Source organism: Oncorhynchus mykiss, chromosome 18 (assembly GCF_057628025.1).
Source record: "Oncorhynchus mykiss isolate SJ-2025 chromosome 18, ASM5762802v1, whole genome shotgun sequence".
Taxonomy (NCBI): Eukaryota; Metazoa; Chordata; class Actinopteri; order Salmoniformes; family Salmonidae; genus Oncorhynchus; species Oncorhynchus mykiss.
This window is the reverse complement of record NC_143039.1, coordinates 960,559-980,036: the sequence shown is the minus strand read 5'-3', so window position 1 is coordinate 980,036 and position 19,478 is coordinate 960,559. Positions and strand designations below refer to the sequence as shown.

At 43.6% G+C, this 19,478-nt stretch overlaps 1 protein-coding gene across 6 annotated transcripts in view; it reads right to left on the bottom strand.

Annotated features, from left to right (window-relative positions):
• Positions 1-143: 143 nt before the first annotated feature.
• The window catches only part of LOC110510643 (ADP-ribosylation factor-like protein 13B), a 50,662-nt gene continuing 31,327 nt past the window's right edge, over positions 144-19,478 (bottom strand). For 3 of the 6 annotated variants that reach the window (XM_090206888.1, XM_090206887.1, XM_090206886.1), the window contains 2 exons: positions 13,043-13,111; positions 144-6,726 (listed from right to left, as the gene is read on the bottom strand). In XM_090206888.1, coding sequence (XP_090063014.1) covers positions 6,647-6,726; positions 13,043-13,111 — 149 coding nt within the window. In that variant the 3' untranslated portion in view covers positions 144-6,646. The remainder of the gene's footprint in view (positions 6,727-13,042; positions 13,112-19,478) is intronic. The other 3 variants (XM_090206890.1, XM_090206889.1, XM_090206891.1) reach the window with 2 other exon arrangements.

The following is a 19,478-nucleotide window of genomic DNA, read 5'->3' as shown; positions in this document are numbered from 1 at the left end:
GTCTTGAAAGTGTTCCCACACATGCTGAGCACTTGTTGGCTGCTTTTCCTTCACTCTGCGATCCAACTCATCCCAAACCATCTCAAATTGGGTTGAAGCCGGGTGATTGTGGAGGCCAATAGAGTTTGGAATAGAGACAAGGGTACAAATCCATATACGCATTTATTAGCATTTTATAACAAAAATTTACACAAGGTAGAAAATGTGACTATAAAATCCCAAGAATGTAGCTGTGTGACTAAAGTAACATGTTATGGAAATGTACAAGATGCATTCACATGGTAAGGTGATACAGGACAAGACTGACCCCCTGACCCCGTGACCCCGTTCACATGGTAAGGTGTGGCCTACAGTCAAACAATAAACGGGGTCAGTCTCTATGGAGTGTAGAAACGGGGTCAGTCTCTATGCAGAGTAGAAACGGGGTCAGTCTCGATGCAGAGTAGAAACGGGGTCAGTCTCGATGCAGTGTAGAAACGGGGTCAGTCTCGATGCAGAGTAGAAACGGGGTCCGTCTCTATGCAGAGTAGAAACGGGGTCTGTCTCTATGCAGAGTAGAAACAGGGGCAGTCTCTATGCAGAGTAGAAACGGGGTCAGTCTCTATGCAGTGTAGAAACGGGGTCAGTCTCTATGCAGTGTAGAAACGGGGTCAGTCTCTATGCAGAGTAGAAACGGGGTCAGTCTCTATGCAGTGTAAAAACGGGGTCAGTCTCGGTGGAGTAGAAACGGGGTCAGTCTATGCAGAGTAGAAACGGGGTCAGTCTCTATGCAGAGTAGAAACGGGGTCAGTCTCTATGGAGTGTAGAAACGGGGTCAGTCTCTATGGAGTGTAGAAACGGGGTCAGTCTCTATGCAGAGTAGAAACGGGGTCAGTCTCTATGCAGAGTAGAAACAGGGTCAGTCTCTATGCAGAGTAGAAACGGGGTCAGTCTCTATGCAGAGTAGAAACGGGGTCAGTCTCTATGCAGAGTAGAAACAGGGTCAGTCTCTATGCAGAGTAGAAACGGGGTCAGTCTCTATGCAGAGTAGAAACGGGGTCAGTCTCGATGCAGTGTAGAAACGGGGTCAGTCTCGATGCAGAGTAGAAACGGGGTCAGTCTCTATGCAGAGTAGAAACGGGGTCAGTCTCGATGCAGTGTAGAAACGGGGTCAGTCTCTATGCAGAGTAGAAACGGGGTCAGTCTCTATGCAGAGTAGAAACGGGGTCAGTCTCTATGCAGAGTAGAAATGGGGTCGGTCTCGATGCAGAGTAGAAACGGGGTCAGTCTCAATGCAGAGTAGAAACGGGGTCAGTCTCTGGACCAGAGCTTAGAGGTAATAGATATTTACATGTATAAAGCCAGGTGAATGAACTATGATGTACCAGTTCATGTACAACAGCAATACAGTTTGTAGTGACTATAACAGACTGTAGAGTACAGTATGTAGTGACTATAACAGACTGTAGAGTACAGTATGTAGTGACTATAACAGACTGTAGAGTACAGTATGTAGTGACTATAACAGACTGTAGACTTTGTCATGTAGTGCACTTCTTTGTCATGTAGTGCACTACTTTATCATGTAGTGCACTACTTTATCATGTAGTGCACTACTTTATCATGTAGTGCACTACTTTATCATGTAGTGCACTACTTTATCATGTAGTGCACTAAGGATGCATTGAAAGATGTCTTTATCACAGACAGTACACCCTATAATACTGATATTATTAGCAGGGAAAAAAATAAAACAGGGACTAAACAATAAGGTGGACAGGTTTCAGTCTCCAGGGAGGATGTTTTAGTCAGATTAAAACAGGAAGTAGGAATAAGGTGGACAGGTTTCAGCCTCCAGGGAGGATGTTTTAGTCAGATTAAAACAGGAAGTAGGAATAAAGTGGACAGGTTGAGGATGTTTTAGTCAGATTAAAACAGGAAGTAGGAATAAGGTGGACAGGTTTCAGCCTCCAGGGAGGATGTTTTAGTCAGATTAAAACAGGAAGTAGGAATAAGGTGGACAGGTTGAGAATGTTTTAGTCAGATTAAAACAGGAAGTAGGAATAAGGTGGACAGGTTTCAGCCTCCAGGGAGGATGTTTTAGTCAGATTAAAACAGGAACTAAGAATAAAGTGGACAGGTTTCAGCCTCCAGGGAGGATGTTTTAGTCAGATTAAAACAGGAAGTAGGAATAAGGTGGACAGGTTTCAGCCTCCAGGGAGGATGTTTTAGTCAGATTAAAACAGGAACTAAGAATAAAGTGGACAGGTTTCAGCCTCCAGGGAGGATGTTTTAGTCAGATTAAAACAGGAACTAAACAATAAGGTGGACAGGTTTCAGCCTCCAGGGAGGATGCTTTAGTCAGATTAAAACAGGAAGTAGGAATAAGGTGGACAGGTTTCAGCCTCCAGGGAGGATGTTTTAGTCAGATTAAAACAGGAAGTAGGAATAAGGTGGACAGGTTGAGGATGTTTTAGTCAGATTAAAACAGGAAGTAGGAATAAGGTGGACAGGTTTCAGCCTCCAGGGAGGATGTTTTAGTCAGATTAAAACAGGAACTAAGAATAAAGTGGACAGGTTTCAGCCTCCAGGGAGGATGTTTTAGTCAGATTAAAACAGGAAGTAGGAATAAGGTGGACAGGTTTCAGCCTCCAGGGAGGATGTTTTAGTCAGATTAAAACAGGAACTAAGAATAAAGTGGACAGGTTTCAGCCTCCAGGGAGGATGTTTTAGTCAGATTAAAACAGGAACTAAGAATAAAGTGGACAGGTTTCAGCCTCCAGGGAGGATGTTTTAGTCAGATTAAAACAGGAACTAAACAATAAGGCGGACAGGTTTCAGCCTCCAGGGAGGATGCTTTAGTCAGATTAAAACAGGAAGTAGGAATAAGGTGGACAGGTTTCAGCCTCCAGGGAGGATGTTTTAGTCAGATTAAAACAGGAAGTAGGAATAAGGTGGACAGGTTTCAGCCTCCAGGGAGGATGTTTTAGTCAGATTAAAACAGGAAGTAGGAATAAGGTGGACAGGTTTCAGTCTCCAGGGAGGATGTTTTAGTCAGATTAAAACAGGAAGTAGGAATAAGGTGGACAGGTTTCAGCCTCCAGGGAGGATGTTTTAGTCAGATTAAAACAGGAAGTAGGAATAAGGTGGACAGGTTTCAGCCTCCAGGGAGGATGTTTTAGTCAGATTAAAACAGGAAGTAGGAATAAGGTGGACAGGTTTCAGTCTCCAGGGAGGATGTTTTAGTCAGATTAAAACAGGAAGTAGGAATAAGGTGGACAGGTTTCAGCCTCCAGGGAGGATGTTTTAGTCAGATTAAAACAGGAAGTAGGAATAAGGTGGACAGGTTTCAGTCTCCAGGGAGGATGTTTTAGTCAGATTAAAACAGGAAGTAGGAATAAGGTGGACAGGTTTCAGTCTCCAGGGAGGATGTTTTAGTCAGATTAAAAACAGGATGAGACCAATGAAATTACTGCAATGCAAAGTTATACACACACACATACACACACACACCGAGTATACTAAACATTAGGAACACAGTAATATTGAGTTGTACCCCCCCCCCCCCTCCCTCTCCCGATCAGAACAGCCTGGATTGGTCGGGGACCTCACAAGGTTTGGAAAGCGTTCCACAGGGACGCTGGCCCCATGTCGACTCCAATGCTGTTCTCACAGTTGTGTCATAATTAGCTGGATGTCGTTTGGATGGTGGACCATTCTTGATACACACAGGAAAACTGTTTAGCATGAAAAAAAACAACAACAAAAACCAGCATCTTTGCAGTTCTTGACACAAACGGGTGCAACTGGCTCTTACTACCATCCCCTGTTAAAAAAATACAATTAAAATACGCTTGTCTTGTAACATTCGCAATCCATGTCGCCAATTGTCTCAAGGCTTGAAAATCCTTCTTTAAACCCGTCTCCTCCCCTCTTCATCTACACTGATTGAAGTGGATTTAACATCAATAAGGGATCACCTGGTCAGTCTGTGTCACGGAAAGAATAGGTGTTCTTAATGTTCTGCATACTCAGTGTGTTTGTGTATATATACACACACACACTACATGACCAAAAGTATGTGGACACTTGCTCATCAAATATCTCATTCCAAAATCATGGGCTTTAATATGGAGTTGGACCCCCCCCTTGCTGCTATAACAGCCTCCACTCTTCTGGGAAGGCTTTCCACTAGATGTTGGAACGTTGCTGCTATAACAGCCTCCACTCTTCTGGGAAGGCTTTCCACTAGATGTCGGAACATTACTGCAGGGGGACTTGCTTCCATTCCTCCACAAAATCATTAGTGAGGTCGGGCGCTGATGTTGGGCGATAAGGCCTGGCTCACAGTCGGCGTTCCAATTCATTGTCATGCTGAAACAGGAAAGGGCCTTCCCCAAACTGTTGCCACAAAGTTGGAAGCAATGAATCGTCGGGAATAGCCGAATCCACTCATTTGAAGGGGTGTCCACATACTTATGTGTGTGAGATATATTACATATATATGTGATATACACATTCGTACATATAAATATAACTATCCATAAAGTCCATATCAATATGCATTTATTTCTCAGTCTGTGTTTAACACAATGCTGTGTTCTTCAGCGTCAACATGGTCCTATTCATTAGGACACATCGTACTAAAATGTTTTGCAACACACAATGGAAACAAGCGTCTCTCTCAGGGTCCACCTAGTCATCCCCAGTCTCTCTCAGGGCCCAGCCAGTCATCCCCACCCAGTCTCTCTCCAGGGCCCACCTAGTCATCCTCCGTCTGTCTCCAGGGCCCACCCAGTCACCCTCCCTCTCTCTCCAGGGCCCACCCAGTCACCCTCCCTCTCACTCCAGGGCCCATCCAGTCACCCTCTCTCTCAGGGCCCACCCAGTCATCCTCCGTCTCTCTCCAGGGCCCACCCAGTCATCCTCTGTCTCTCTCCAGGGCCCACCCAGTCACCCTCCCTCTCTTTCCAGGGCCCACCCAGTCATCCTCCGTCTCTCTCCAGGGCCCACCCAGTCACCCTCCGTCTCTCTCCAGGGCCCACCCAGTCTCTCTCCAGGGCCCACCCAGTCACCCTCCCTCTCTCTCCAGGGCCCACCCAGTCATCCTCCGTCTCTCTCCAGGGCCCACCCAGTCACCCTCCGTCTCTCTCCAGGGCCCACCCAGTCTCTCTCCAGGGCCCACCCAGTCACCCTCCCTCTCTCTCCAGGGCCCACCCAGTCACCCTCCCTCTCTCTCCAGGGCCCACCCAGTCATCCCCAGTCTCTCTCTGCAGGGCCCACCCAGTCTCTCTCTCCAGGGCCCACCCAGTCATCCCCAGTCTCTCTCTCCAGGGCCCACCCAGTCATCCCCAGTCTCTCTCTGCAGGGCCCACCCAGTCACCCTCCATCTCTCTCCAGGGCCCACCCAGTCACCCTCCATCTCTCTCCAGGGCCCACCCAGTCACCCTCCATCTCTCTCCAGGGCCCACCCAGTCATCCCCAGTCTCTCTCTGCAGGGCCCACCCAGTCACCCTCCATCTCTCTCCAGAGCCCACCCAGTCATCCCCAGTCTCTCTCTCCAGGGCCCACCCAGTCACCCTCCCTCTCACTCCAGGGCCCATCCAGTCACCCTCTCTCTCAGGGCCCACCCAGTCATCCTCCGTCTCTCTCCAGGGCCCACCCAGTCATCCTCTGTCTCTCTCCAGAGCCCACCCAGTCATCCCCAGTCTCTCTTTCCAGGGCCCACCCAGTCATCCTCCGTCTCTCTCCAGGGCCCACCCAGTCACCCTCCGTCTCTCTCCAGGGCCCACCCAGTCTCTCTCCAGGGCCCACCCAGTCACCCTCCCTCTCTCTCCAGGGCCCACCCAGTCATCCTCCGTCTCTCTCCAGGGCCCACCCAGTCACCCTCCGTCTCTCTCCAGGGCCCACCCAGTCTCTCTCCAGGGCCCACCCAGTCACCCTCCCTCTCTCTCCAGGGCCCACCCAGTCACCCTCCCTCTCTCTCCAGGGCCCACCCAGTCATCCCCAGTCTCTCTCTGCAGGGCCCACCCAGTCTCTCTCTCCAGGGCCCACCCAGTCATCCCCAGTCTCTCTCTCCAGGGCCCACCCAGTCATCCCCAGTCTCTCTCTGCAGGGCCCACCCAGTCACCCTCCATCTCTCTCCAGGGCCCACCCAGTCATCCCCAGTCTCTCTCTCCAGGGCCCACCCAGTCATCCCCAGTCTCTCTCTGCAGGGCCCACCCAGTCACCCTCCATCTCTCTCCAGAGCCCACCCAGTCATCCCCAGTCTCTCTCTCCAGGGCCCACCCAGTCTCTCTCTCCAGGGCCCACCCAGTCTCTCTCTCCAGGGCCCACCCAGTCTCTCTCTCCAGGGTTGGACAGTCCGCTCCCCCATCGTATTCCTGTGAGCTCGGGGCCGACAGTGGCGCTGGTTCATTGGTCTTGGGAGCGTCATCTCGGCTGGTGGTGGTGGAGTCTGTAGACCTCTACACAGCACGTACTTTGAAAAGAAACCAAAGAAACTGTCATTTTTTTTTGGGGGGGGGGGGGGTGGTGAGGGGGGGTCAGGTCAAAGCCTAATAGAAATGCCTGAAGAGGACAAATAATGTTGTTTGAATTGAAGGTGGGGCTTGGGGATGGATAAACCAATCAGGTAAGGAAGGAGGAGCCCGGTGGAGGGGAGGGGCTAGGATATGACATCATGAGTGTCGCTGTTAGGTTGTTGTTGGCGGTTGGCCACGGGAGGGAGGGGCTTGCCGAAGAACTCTGAAAGAGAGTGAGGAGGAGGAATGGAGGAAGAGAGAGGAGGAGGAAGAGGAGGAGGAGACAGGATTAAATTAGCTACATCTATATAAGGCTGGCAACTGGTTTCTGTTAGCTGAAATCAAAAAACACAGCGTGTCAGAAATGTGTCCTGACAACTTCCTGTACAATATTTTAACTCGGTCAACTATATACAGCCCATACATCAAGATGACCTGAACCACGTAACAGACACAGACTAAAGGGACAGGATACAGGAGGCATGTAGGATGTTCGTAGGATCAACAGAGAGATTTAATACAACTTCCATCAGACAGAGAAGACAGACAATTACAATATGTTTTCAGAGGAGATGGGGTCAGTGTTTAACATGCTCTATAGACAGAGAGGAGATGGAGTCAGTGTTTAACATGCTCTGTAGACAGAGAGGAAATGGGGTCAGTGTTTAACATGCTCTATAGACAGAGAGGAAATGGGGTCAGTGTTTAACATGCTCTATAGACAGAGAGGAAATGGGGTCAGTGTTTAACATGCTCTGTAGACAGAGAGGAAACGGGGTCAGTGTTTAACATGCTCTGTAGACAGAGAGGAAATGGGGTCAGCGTTTAACATGCTCTGTAGACAGAGAGGAAATGGGGTCAGTGTTTAACATGCTCTATAGACAGAGAGGAAATGGGGTCAGTGTTTAACATGCTCTATAGACAGAGAGGAAATGGGGTCAGTGTTTAACATGCTCTGTAGACAGAGAGGAAATGGGGTCAGTGTTTAACATGCTCTATAGACAGAGAGGAAATGGGGTCAGTGTTTAACATGCTCTATAGACAGAGAGGAAATGGGGTCAGTGTTTAACATGCTCTGTAGACAGAGAGGAAATGGGGTCAGTGTTTAACATGCTCTGTAGACAGAGAGGAAATGGGGTCAGTGTTTAACATGCTCTGTAGACAGAGAGGAAATGGGGTCAGTGTTTAACATGCTCTGTAGACAGAGAGGAAATGGGGTCAGTGTTTAACATGCTCTGTAGACAGAGAGGAAATGGGGTCAGTGTTTAACATGCTCTGTAGACAGAGAGGAAATGGGGTCAGTGTTTAACATGCTCTGTAGACAGAGGAAATGGGGTCAGTGTTTAACATGCTCTGTAGACAGAGAGGAAATGGGGTCAGTGTTTAACATGCTCTGTAGACAGAGAGGAAATGGAGTCAGTGTTTAACATGCTCTATAGACAGAGAGGAAATGGGGTCAGTGTTTAACATGCTCTATAGACAGAGAGGAAATGGGGTCTGTGTTTAACATGCTCTGTAGACAGAGAGGAAATGGGGTCAGTGTTTAACATGCTCTGTAGACAGAGAGGAAATGGGGTCAGTGTTTAACATGCTCTGTAGACAGAGAGGAAATGGGGTCAGTGTTTAACATGCTCTGTAGACAGAGAGGAAATGGAGTCAGTGTTTAACATGCTCTGTAGACAGAGAGGAAATGGGGTCAGTGTTTAACATGCTCTGTAGACAGAGAGGAAATGGGGTCAGTGTTTAACATGCTCTATAGACAGAGGAAATGGGGTCAGTGTTTAACATGCTCTATAGACAGAGAGGAAATGGGGTCAGTGTTTAACATGCTCTGTAGACAGAGAGGAAATGGGGTCAGTGTTTAACATGCTCTGTAGACAGAGAGGAAATGGGGTCAGTGTTTAACATGCTCTATAGACAGAGAGGAAATGGAGTCAGTGTTTAACATGCTCTATAGACAGAGAGGAAATGGGGTCAGTGTTTAACATGCTCTGTAGACAGAGAGGAAATGGGGTCAGTGTTTAACATGCTCTATAGACAGAGAGGAAATGGGGTCAGTGTTTAACATGCTCTATAGACAGAGAGGAAATGGGGTAAGTGTTTAACATGCTCTATAGACAGAGAGGAAATGGGGTCAGTGTTTAACATGCTCTATAGACAGAGAGGAAATGGGGTCAGTGTTTAACATGCTCTATAGACAGAGAGGAAATGGGGTCAGTGTTTAACATGCTCTATAGACAGAGAGGAAATGGGGTCAGTGTTTAACATGCTCTATAGACAGAGAGGAAATGGGGTCAGTGTTTAACATGCTCTGTAGACAGAGAGGAAATGGGGTCAGTGTTTAACATGCTCTGTAGACAGAGAGGAAATGGGGTCAGTGTTTAACATGCTCTATAGACAGAGAGGAAATGGGGTCAGTGTTTAACATGCTCTGTAGACAGAGAGGAAATGGAGTCAGTGTTTAACATGCTCTGTAGACAGAGAGGAAATGGGGTCAGTGTTTAACATGCTCTATAGACAGAGAGGAAATGGGGTCAGTGTTTAACATGCTCTGTAGACAGAGAGGAAATGGGGTCAGTGTTTAACATGCTCTGTAGACAGAGAGGAAATGGGGTCAGTGTTTAACATGCTCTGTAGACAGAGAGGAAATGGAGTCAGTGTTTAACATGCTCTGTAGACAGAGAGGAAATGGGGTCAGTGTTTAACATGCTCTGTAGACAGAGAGGAAATGGGGTCAGTGTTTAACATGCTCTGTAGACAGAGAGGAAATGGAGTCAGTGTTCAACATGCTCTGTAGACAGAGAGGAAATGGGGTCAGTGTTTAACATGCTCTGTAGACAGAGAGGAAATGGGGTCAGTGTTTAACATGCTCTGTAGACAGAGAGGAAATGGGGTCAGTGTTTAACATGCTCTGTAGACAGAGAGGAAATGGGGTCAGTGTTTAACATGCTCTGTAGACAGAGAGGAAATGGGGTCAGTGTTTAACATGCTCTGTAGACAGAGAGGAAATGGGGTCAGTGTTTAACATGCTCTGTAGACAGAGAGGAAATGGGGTCAGTGTTTAACATGCTCTGTAGACAGAGAGGAAATGGGGTCAGTGTTTAACATGCTCTATAGACAGAGAGGAAATGGGGTCAGTGTTTAACATGCTCTGTAGACAGAGAGGAAATGGGGTCAGTGTTTAACATGCTCTGTAGACAGAGAGGAAATGGGGTTAGTGTTTAACATGCTCTGTAGACAGAGAGGAAATGGGGTCAGTGTTTAACATGCTCTGTAGACAGAGAGGAAATGGAGTCAGTGTTCAACATGCTCTATAGACAGAGAGGAAATGGGGTCAGTGTTTAACATGCTCTGTAGACAGAGAGGAAATGGGGTCAGTGTTTAACATGCTCTGTAGACAGAGAGGAAATGGAGTCAGTGTTTAACATGCTCTGTAGACAGAGAGGAAATGGGGTCAGTGTTTAACATGCTCTGTAGACAGAGAGGAAATGGGGTCAGTGTTTAACATGCTCTGTAGACAGAGAGGAAATGGAGTCAGTGTTCAACATGCTCTGTAGACAGAGAGGAAATGGGGTCAGTGTTTAACATGCTCTATAGACAGAGAGGAAATGGGGTCAGTGTTTAACATGCTCTGTAGACAGAGAGGAAATGGGGTCAGTGTTTAACATGCTCTATAGACAGAGAGGAAATGGAGTCAGTGTTTAACATGCTCTGTAGACAGAGAGGAAATGGAGTCAGTGTTTAACATGCTCTGTAGACAGAGAGGAAATGGGGTCAGTGTTTAACATGCTCTGTAGACAGAGAGGAAATGGGGTCAGTGTTTAACATGCTCTGTAGACAGAGAGGAAATGGGGTCAGTGTTTAACATGCTCTGTAGACAGAGAGGAAATGGGGTCAGTGTTTAACATGCTCTATAGACAGAGAGGAAATGGGGTCAGTATTTAACATGCTCTGTAGACAGAGAGGAAATGGGGTCAGTGTTTAACATGCTCTATAGACAGAGAGGAAATGGGGTCAGTGTTTAACATGCTCTGTAGACAGAGAGGAAATGGGGTCAGTGTTTAACATGCTCTGTAGACAGAGAGGAAATGGGGTCAGTGTTTAACATGCTCTATAGACAGAGAGGAAATGGGGTCAGTGTTTAACATGCTCTGTAGACAGAGAGGAAATGGAGTCAGTGTTTAACATGCTCTATAGACAGAGAGGAAATGGAGTCAGTGTTTAACATGCTCTGTAGACAGAGAGGAAATGGAGTCAGTGTTTAACATGCTCTATAGACAGAGAGGAAATGGGGTCAGTGTTTAACATGCTCTATAGACAGAGAGGAAATGGAGTCAGTGTTTAACATGCTCTATAGACAGAGAGGAAATGGGGTCAGTGTTTAACATGCTCTGTAGACAGAGAGGAAATGGAGTCAGTGTTTAACATGCTCTATAGACAGAGAGGAAATGGAGTCAGTGTTTAACATGCTCTATAGACAGAGAGGAAATGGAGTCAGTGTTTAACATGCTCTGTAGACAGAGAGGAAATGGAGTCAGTGTTTAACATGCTCTGTAGACAGAGAGGAAATGGGGTCAGTGTTTAACATGCTCTGTAGACAGAGAGGAAATGGGGTCAGTGTTTAACATGCTCTGTAGACAGAGAGGAAATGGAGTCAGTGTTTAACATGCTCTATAGACAGAGAGGAAATGGGGTCAGTGTTTAACATGCTCTATAGACAGAGAGGAAATGGGGTCAGTGTTTAACATGCTCTGTAGACAGAGAGGAAATGGGGTCAGTGTTTAACATGCTCTGTAGACAGAGAGGAAATGGGGTCAGTGTTTAACATGCTCTATAGACAGAGAGGAAATGGGGTCAGTGTTTAACATGCTCTGTAGACAGAGAGGAAATGGGGTCAGTGTTTAACATGCTCTATAGACAGAGAGGAAATGGGGTCAGTGTTTAACATGCTCTGTAGACAGAGAGGAAATGGAGTCAGTGTTTAACATGCTCTGTAGACAGAGAGGAAATGGAGTCAGTGTTTAACATGCTCTGTAGACAGAGAGGAAATGGGGTCAGTGTTTAACATGCTCTGTAGACAGAGAGGAAATGGGGTCAGTGTTTAACATGCTCTGTAGACAGAGAGGAAATGGGGTCAGTGTTTAACATGCTCTGTAGACAGAGAGGAAATGGGGTCAGTGTTGAACATGCTCTGTAGACAGAGAGGAAATGGGGTCAGTGTTTAACATGCTCTGTAGACAGAGAGGAAATGGGGTCAGTGTTTAACATGCTCTGTAGACAGAGAGGAAATGGGGTCAGTGTTTAACATGCTCTGTAGACAGAGAGGAAATGGAGTCAGTGTTTAACATGCTCTGTAGACAGAGAGGAAATGGGGTCAGTGTTTAACATGCTCTATAGACAGAGAGGAAATGGGGTCAGTGTTTAACATGCTCTATAGACAGAGAGGAAATGGGGTCAGTGTTTAACATGCTCTGTAGACAGAGAGGAAATGGAGTCAGTGTTTAACATGCTCTGTAGACAGAGAGGAAATGGGGTCAGTGTTTAACATGCTCTGTAGACAGAGAGGAAATGGGGTCAGTGTTTAACATGCTCTGTAGACAGAGAGGAAATGGGGTCAGTGTTTAACATGCTCTATAGACAGAGAGGAGATGGGGTCAGTGTTTAACATGCTCTGTAGACAGAGAGGAGATGGAGTCAGTGTTCAACATGCTCTGTAGACAGAGAGGAAATGGGGTCAGTATTTAACATGCTCTATAGACAGAGAGGAAATGGGGTCAGTGTTTAACATGCTCTGTAGACAGAGAGGAAATGGGGTCAGTGTTTAACATGCTCTGTAGACAGAGAGGAAATGGGGTCAGTGTTTAACATGCTCTGTAGACAGAGAGGAAATGGGGTCAGTGTTTAACATGCTCTGTAGACAGAGAGGAAATGGGGTCAGTATTTAACATGCTCTATAGACAGAGAGGAAATGGGGTCAGTGTTTAACATGCTCTGTAGACAGAGAGGAAATGGGGTCAGTGTTTAACATGCTCTGTAGACAGAGAGGAAATGGGGTCAGTGTTTAACATGCTCTGTAGACAGAGAGGAAATGGGGTCAGTGTTTAACATGCTCTGTAGACAGAGAGGAAATGGGGTCAGTATTTAACATGCTCTATAGACAGAGAGGAAATGGGGTCAGTGTTTAACATGCTCTGTAGACAGAGAGGAAATGGGGTCAGTGTTTAACATGCTCTGTAGACAGAGAGGAAATGGGGTCAGTGTTTAACATGCTCTATAGACAGAGAGGAAATGGGGTCAGTGTTTAACATGCTCTATAGACAGAGAGGAAATGGGGTCAGTGTTTAACATGGAATAAGAGACATCATCAGCTGTTAGTGAAAGAGAAGAAACAACAGCATGAACAGGCTGCTAGATGAGGAACAGACAGATGGTTAGTTAGTAGTTAGTTAGTGGTTAGTTAGTGGTTAACATACAGCAGTGGAGTGGTGGTGGGGACAGTCAGATGACAGGTCTAGACAGTCACTATAAATCATCATTACCGGATCGACTCCTATCGCCAAGAGGCTCCAGCTTGGGAAGCCTAGACATTTTGGGAGTAGCCCATCCCACTAAAACAACAACAAATACATTATCAGTAGAAGCCCATCCCACTAAAACAACAACTAAACACATTATTAGTAGAAGCCCATCCCACTAAAACAACAACAACTAAACACATTATTAGTAGAAGCCCATCCCACTAAAACAACAACAACTAAACACATTATTAGTAGAAGCCCATCCCACTAAAACAACAACAACTAAATACATTATTAGTAGAAGCCCATCCCACTAAAACAACAACAACTAAACACATTATTAGTAGAAGCCCATCCCACTAAAACAACAACAACTAAACACATTATTAGTAGAAGCCCATCCCACTAAAACAACAACTAAACACATTATTAGTAGAAGCCCATCCCACTAAAACAACAACAACTAAACACATTATTAGTAGAAGCCCATCCCACTAAAACAACAACAACTAAACACATTATTAGTAGAAGCCCATCCCACTAAAACAACAACTAAACACATTATTAGTAGAAGCCCATCCCACTAAAACAACAACTAAACACATTATTAGTAGAAGCCCATCCCACTAAAACAACAACTAAACACATTATCAGTAGAAGCCCATCCCACTAAAACAACAACTAAATACATTATTAGTAGAAGCCCATCCCACTAAAACAACAACTAAATACATTATTAGTAGAAGCCCATCCCACTAAAACAACAACGAAACACATTATTAGTAGAAGCCCATCCCACTAAAACAACAACAACTAAACACATTATTAGTAGAAGCCCATCCTACTAAAACAACAACTAAACACATTATTAGTAGAAGCCCATCCCACTAAAACAACAACGAAACACATTATTAGTAGAAGCCCATCCCACTAAAACAACAACAACTAAACACATTATTAGTAGAAGCCCATCCCACTAAAACAACAACTAAACACATTATTAGTAGAAGCCCATCCCACTAAAACAACAACTAAATACATTATTAGTAGAAGCCCATCCCACTAAAACAACAACTAAACACATTATTAGTAGAAGCCCATCCCACTAAAACAACAACTAAATACATTATTAGTAGAAGCCCATCCCACTAAAACAACAACTAAACACATTATTAGTAGAAGCCCATCCCACTAAAACAACAACTAAATACATTATTAGTAGAAGCCCATCCCACTAAAACAACAACTAAACACATTATTAGTAGAAGCCCATCCCACTAAAACAACAACTAAATACATTATTAGTAGAAGCCCATCCCACTAAAACAACAACGAAACACATTATTAGTAGAAGCCCATCCCACTAAAACAACAACTAAACACATTATTAGTTGAAGCCCATCCCACTAGAACAACAACAACAAAACACATTATTAGTAGAAGCCCATCCCACTAAAACAACAACAACTAAACACATTATTAGTAGAAGCCCATCCCACTAAAACAACAACAACGAAACACATTATTAGTAGAAGCCCATCCCACTAAAACAACAACGAAACACATTATTAGTAGAAGCCCATCCCACTAGAACAACAACAACAAAATACATTATTAGTAGAAGCCCATCCCACTAAAACAACAACAACGAAACACATTATTAGTAGAAGCCCATCCCACTAAAACAACAACGAAACACATTATTAGTAGAAGCCCATCCCACTAAAACAACAACAACGAAACACATTATTAGTAGAAGCCCATCCCACTAAAACAACAACAACTAAATACATTATTAGTAGAAGCCCATCCCACTAAAACAACAACTAAACACATTATTAGTAGAAGCCCATCCCACTAAAACAACAACGAAACACATTATTAGTAGAAGCCCATCCCACTAAAACAACAACGAAACACATTATTAGTAGAAGCGCATCCCACTAAAACAACAACTAAATACATTATTAGTAGAAGCCCATCCCACTAAAACAACAACAACTAAACACATTATTAGTAGAAGCCCATCCCACTAAAACAACAACTAAACACATTATTAGTAGAAGCCCATCCCACTAAAACAACAACAAAACACATTATTAGTAGAAGCCCATCCCACTAAAACAACAACTAAATACATTATTAGTAGAAGCCCATCCCACTAAAACAACAAAACACATTATTAGTAGAAGCCCATCCCACTAAAACAACAACTAAACACATTATTAGTAGAAGCCCATCCCACTAAAACAACAACTAAATACATTATTAGTAGAAGCCCATCCCACTAAAACAACAAAATACATTATTAGTAGAAGCCCATCCCACTAAAACAACAAAACACATTATTAGTAGAAGCCCATCCCACTAAAACAACAACAAAACACATTATTAGTAGAAGCCCATCCCACTAAAACAACAACTAAACACATTATTAGTAGAAGCCCATCCCACTAAAACAACAACTAAATACATTATTAGTAGAAGCCCATCCCACTAAAACAACAAAACACATTATTAGTAGAAGCCCATCCCACTAAAACAACAACTAAACACATTATTAGTAGAAGCCCATCCCACTAAAACAACAACTAAACACATTATTAGTAGAAGACCATCCCACTAAAACAACAACAAAACACATTATTAGTAGAAGCCCATCCCACTAAAACAACAACTAAATACATTATTAGTAGAAGCCCATCCCACTAAAACAACAAAACACATTATTAGTAGAAGCCCATCCCACTAAAACAACAACTAAACACATTATTAGTAGAAGCCCATCCCACTAAAACAACAACTAAATACATTATTAGTAGAAGCCCATCCCACTAAAACAACAAAACACATTATTAGTAGAAGCCCATCCCACTAAAACAACAACTAAACACATTATTAGTAGAAGCCCATCCCACTAAAACAACAACTAAATACATTATTAGTAGAAGCCCATCCCACTAAAACAACAAAACACATTATTAGTAGAAGCCCATCCCACTAAAACAACAACTAAATACATTATTAGTAGAAGCCCATCCCACTAAAACAACAACAAAACACATTATCAGTAGAAGCCCATCCCACTAAAACAACAACAACTAAACACATTATTAGTAGAAGCCCATCCCACTAAAACAACAACAACTAAACACATTATTAGTAGAAGCCCATCCCACTAAAACAACAACAACAAAACACATTATTAGTAGAAGCCCATCCCACTAAAACAACAACAAAACACATTAGTAGAAGCCCATCCCACTAAAACAACAACAACAAAACACATTATTAGTAGAAGCCCATCCCACTAAAACAACTAAATACATTATTAGTAGAAGCCCATCCCACTAAAACAGCAACAAAACACATTATTAGTAGAAGCCCATCCCACTAAAACAACAACAAAACACATTATTAGTAGAAGCCCATCCCACTAAAACAACAACGAAACACATTATTAGTAGAAGCCCATCCCACTAAAACAACAACAAAACACATTATTAGTAGAAGCCCATCCCACTAAAACAACAACTAAATACATTATTAGTAGAAGCCCATCCCACTAAAACAACAAAACACATTATTAGTAGAAGCCCATCCCACTAAAACAACAACAAAACACATTATTAGTAGAAGCCCATCCCACTAAAACAACAACGAAACACATTATTAGTAGAAGCCCATCCCACTAAAACAACAACAACTAAATACATTATTAGTAGAAGCCCATCCCACTAAAACAACAACAACAACAACACATTATTAGTAGAAGCCCATCCCACTAAAACAACAAATACATTATTAGTAGAAGCCCATCCCACTAAAACAACTAAATACATTATTAGTAGAAGCCCATCCCACTAAAACAACAACAACTAAACACATTATTAGTAGAAGCCCATCCCACTAAAACAACAACAACAAAACACATTATTAGTAGAAGCCCATCCCACTAAAACAACAACAACTAAACACATTATTAGTAGAAGCCCATCCCACTAAAACAACAACTAAACACATTATTAGTAGAAGCCCATCCCACTAAAACAACAACAACTAAACACATTATTAGTAGAAGCCCATCCTACTAAAACAACAACTAAATACATTATTAGTAGAAGCCCATCCCACTAAAACAACTAAATACATTATTAGTAGAAGCCCATCCCACTAAAACAACAACTAAATACATTATTAGTAGAAGCCCATCCCACTAAAACAACAACAACGAAACACATTATTAGTAGAAGCCAATCCCACTAAAACAACAACAACTAAACACATTATTAGTAGAAGCCCATCCCACTAAAACAACAACAACAAAACACATTATTAGTAGAAGCCCATCCCACTAAAACAACAACAACGAAATACATTATTAGTAGAAGCCCATCCCACTAAAACAACTAAATACATTATTAGTAGAAGCCCATCCCACTAAAACAACAACAAAACACATTATTAGTAGAAGCCCATCCCACTAAAACAACGAAACACATTATTAGTAGAAGCCCATCCCACTAAAACAACAACAACTAAATACATTATTAGTAGAAGCCCATCCCACTAAAACAACAACGAAACACATTATTAGTAGAAGCCCATCCCACTAAAACAACAACTAAATACATTATTAGTAGAAGCCCATCCTACTAAAACAACAACAACTAAATACATTATTAGTAGAAGCCCATCCCACTAAAACAACAACAACTAAAGACATTATTAGTAGAAGCCCATCCCACTAAAACAACAACAACAAAACACATTATTAGTAGAAGCCCATCCCACTAAAACAACAACAACTAAACACATTATTAGTAGAAGCCCATCCCACTAAAACAACAACAAAACACATTATTAGTAGAAGCCCATCCCACTAAAACAACAACAAAACACATTATTAGTAGAAGCCCATCCCACTAAAACAACGAAACACATTATTAGTAGAAGCCCATCCCACTAAAACAACAACAACTAAATACATTATTAGTAGAAGCCCATCCCACTAAAACAACAACAACTAAACACATTATTAGTAGAAGCCCATCCCACTAAAACAACAACAACTAAATACATTATTAGTAGAAGCCCATCCCACTAAAACAACAACAACTAAACACATTATTAGTAGAAGCCCATCCCACTAAAACAACAACTAAATACATTATTAGTAGAAGCCCATCTCACTAAAACAACAACAAAACACATTATTAGTAGAAGCCCATCCCACTAAAACAACAACTAAACACATTATTAGTAGAAGCCCATCCCACTAAAACAACAACAAAACACATTATCAGTAGAAGCCCATCCCACTAAAACAACAACAACTAAACACATTATTAGTAGAAGCCCATCCCACTAAAACAACAACTAAACACATTATTAGTAGAAGCCCATCCCACTAAAACAACAACTAAACACATTATTAGTAGAAGCCCATCCCACTAAAACAACAACTAAACACATTATTAGTAGAAGCCCATCCCACTAAAACAACAACTAAACACATTATTAGTAGAAGCCCATCCCACTAAAACAACAACAAATACATTATTAGTAGAAGCCCATCCCACTAAAACAACAACTAAATACATTATTAGTAGAAGCCCATCCCACTAAAACAACTAAACGCATTATTAGTAGAAGCCCATCCCACTAAAACAACAACGAAATACATTATCAGTAGAAGTCCATCCCACTAAAACAAAGAAAGTAAAGAAATCAACATGTTGATTAATACTGATTAAACTGGGTTCCAGCCCAGTCATTGGTCTGCCACACCTATGGAAGGATTAAAAGTGTGTGTGTCTCTCTCACCAGGTAGTGGTGGAGGTGTGGGTATCTCTCACCAGGTAGTGGTGGAGGTGTGTGTCTCTCACCAGGTAGTGGTGGAGGTGTGTGTCTCTCACCAGGTAGTGGTGTGGGTGTGGGTGTCTCACCAGGTAGTGGTGGGGGTGTGGGTGTCTCACCAGGTAGTGGTGGAGGTGTGGGTGTCTCACCAGGTAGTGGTGGAGGTGTGGGTGTCTCACCAGGTAGTGGTGGAGGTGTGGGTGTCTCACCAGGTAGTGGTGGAGGTGTGGGTGTCTCACCAGGTAGTGGTGGAGGTGTGGGTGTCTCACCAGGTAGTGGTGGAGGTGTGGGTGTCTCACCAGGTAGTGGTGGAGGTGTGGGTGTCTCACCAGGTAGTGGTGGAGGTGTGGGTGTCTCACCAGGTAGTGGTGGAGGTGTGGGTGTCTCACCAGGTAGTGGTGGAGGTGTGGGTGTCTCACCAGGTAGTGGTGGAGGTGTGGGTATCTCACCAGGTAGTGGTGGAGGTGTGGGTATCTCACCAGGTAGTGGTGGAGGTGTGGGTATCTCACCAGGTAGTGGTGGAGGTGTGGGTGTCTCACCAGGTAGTGGTGGAGGTGTGGGTATCTCACCAGGTAGTGGTGGAGGTGTGGGTATCTCA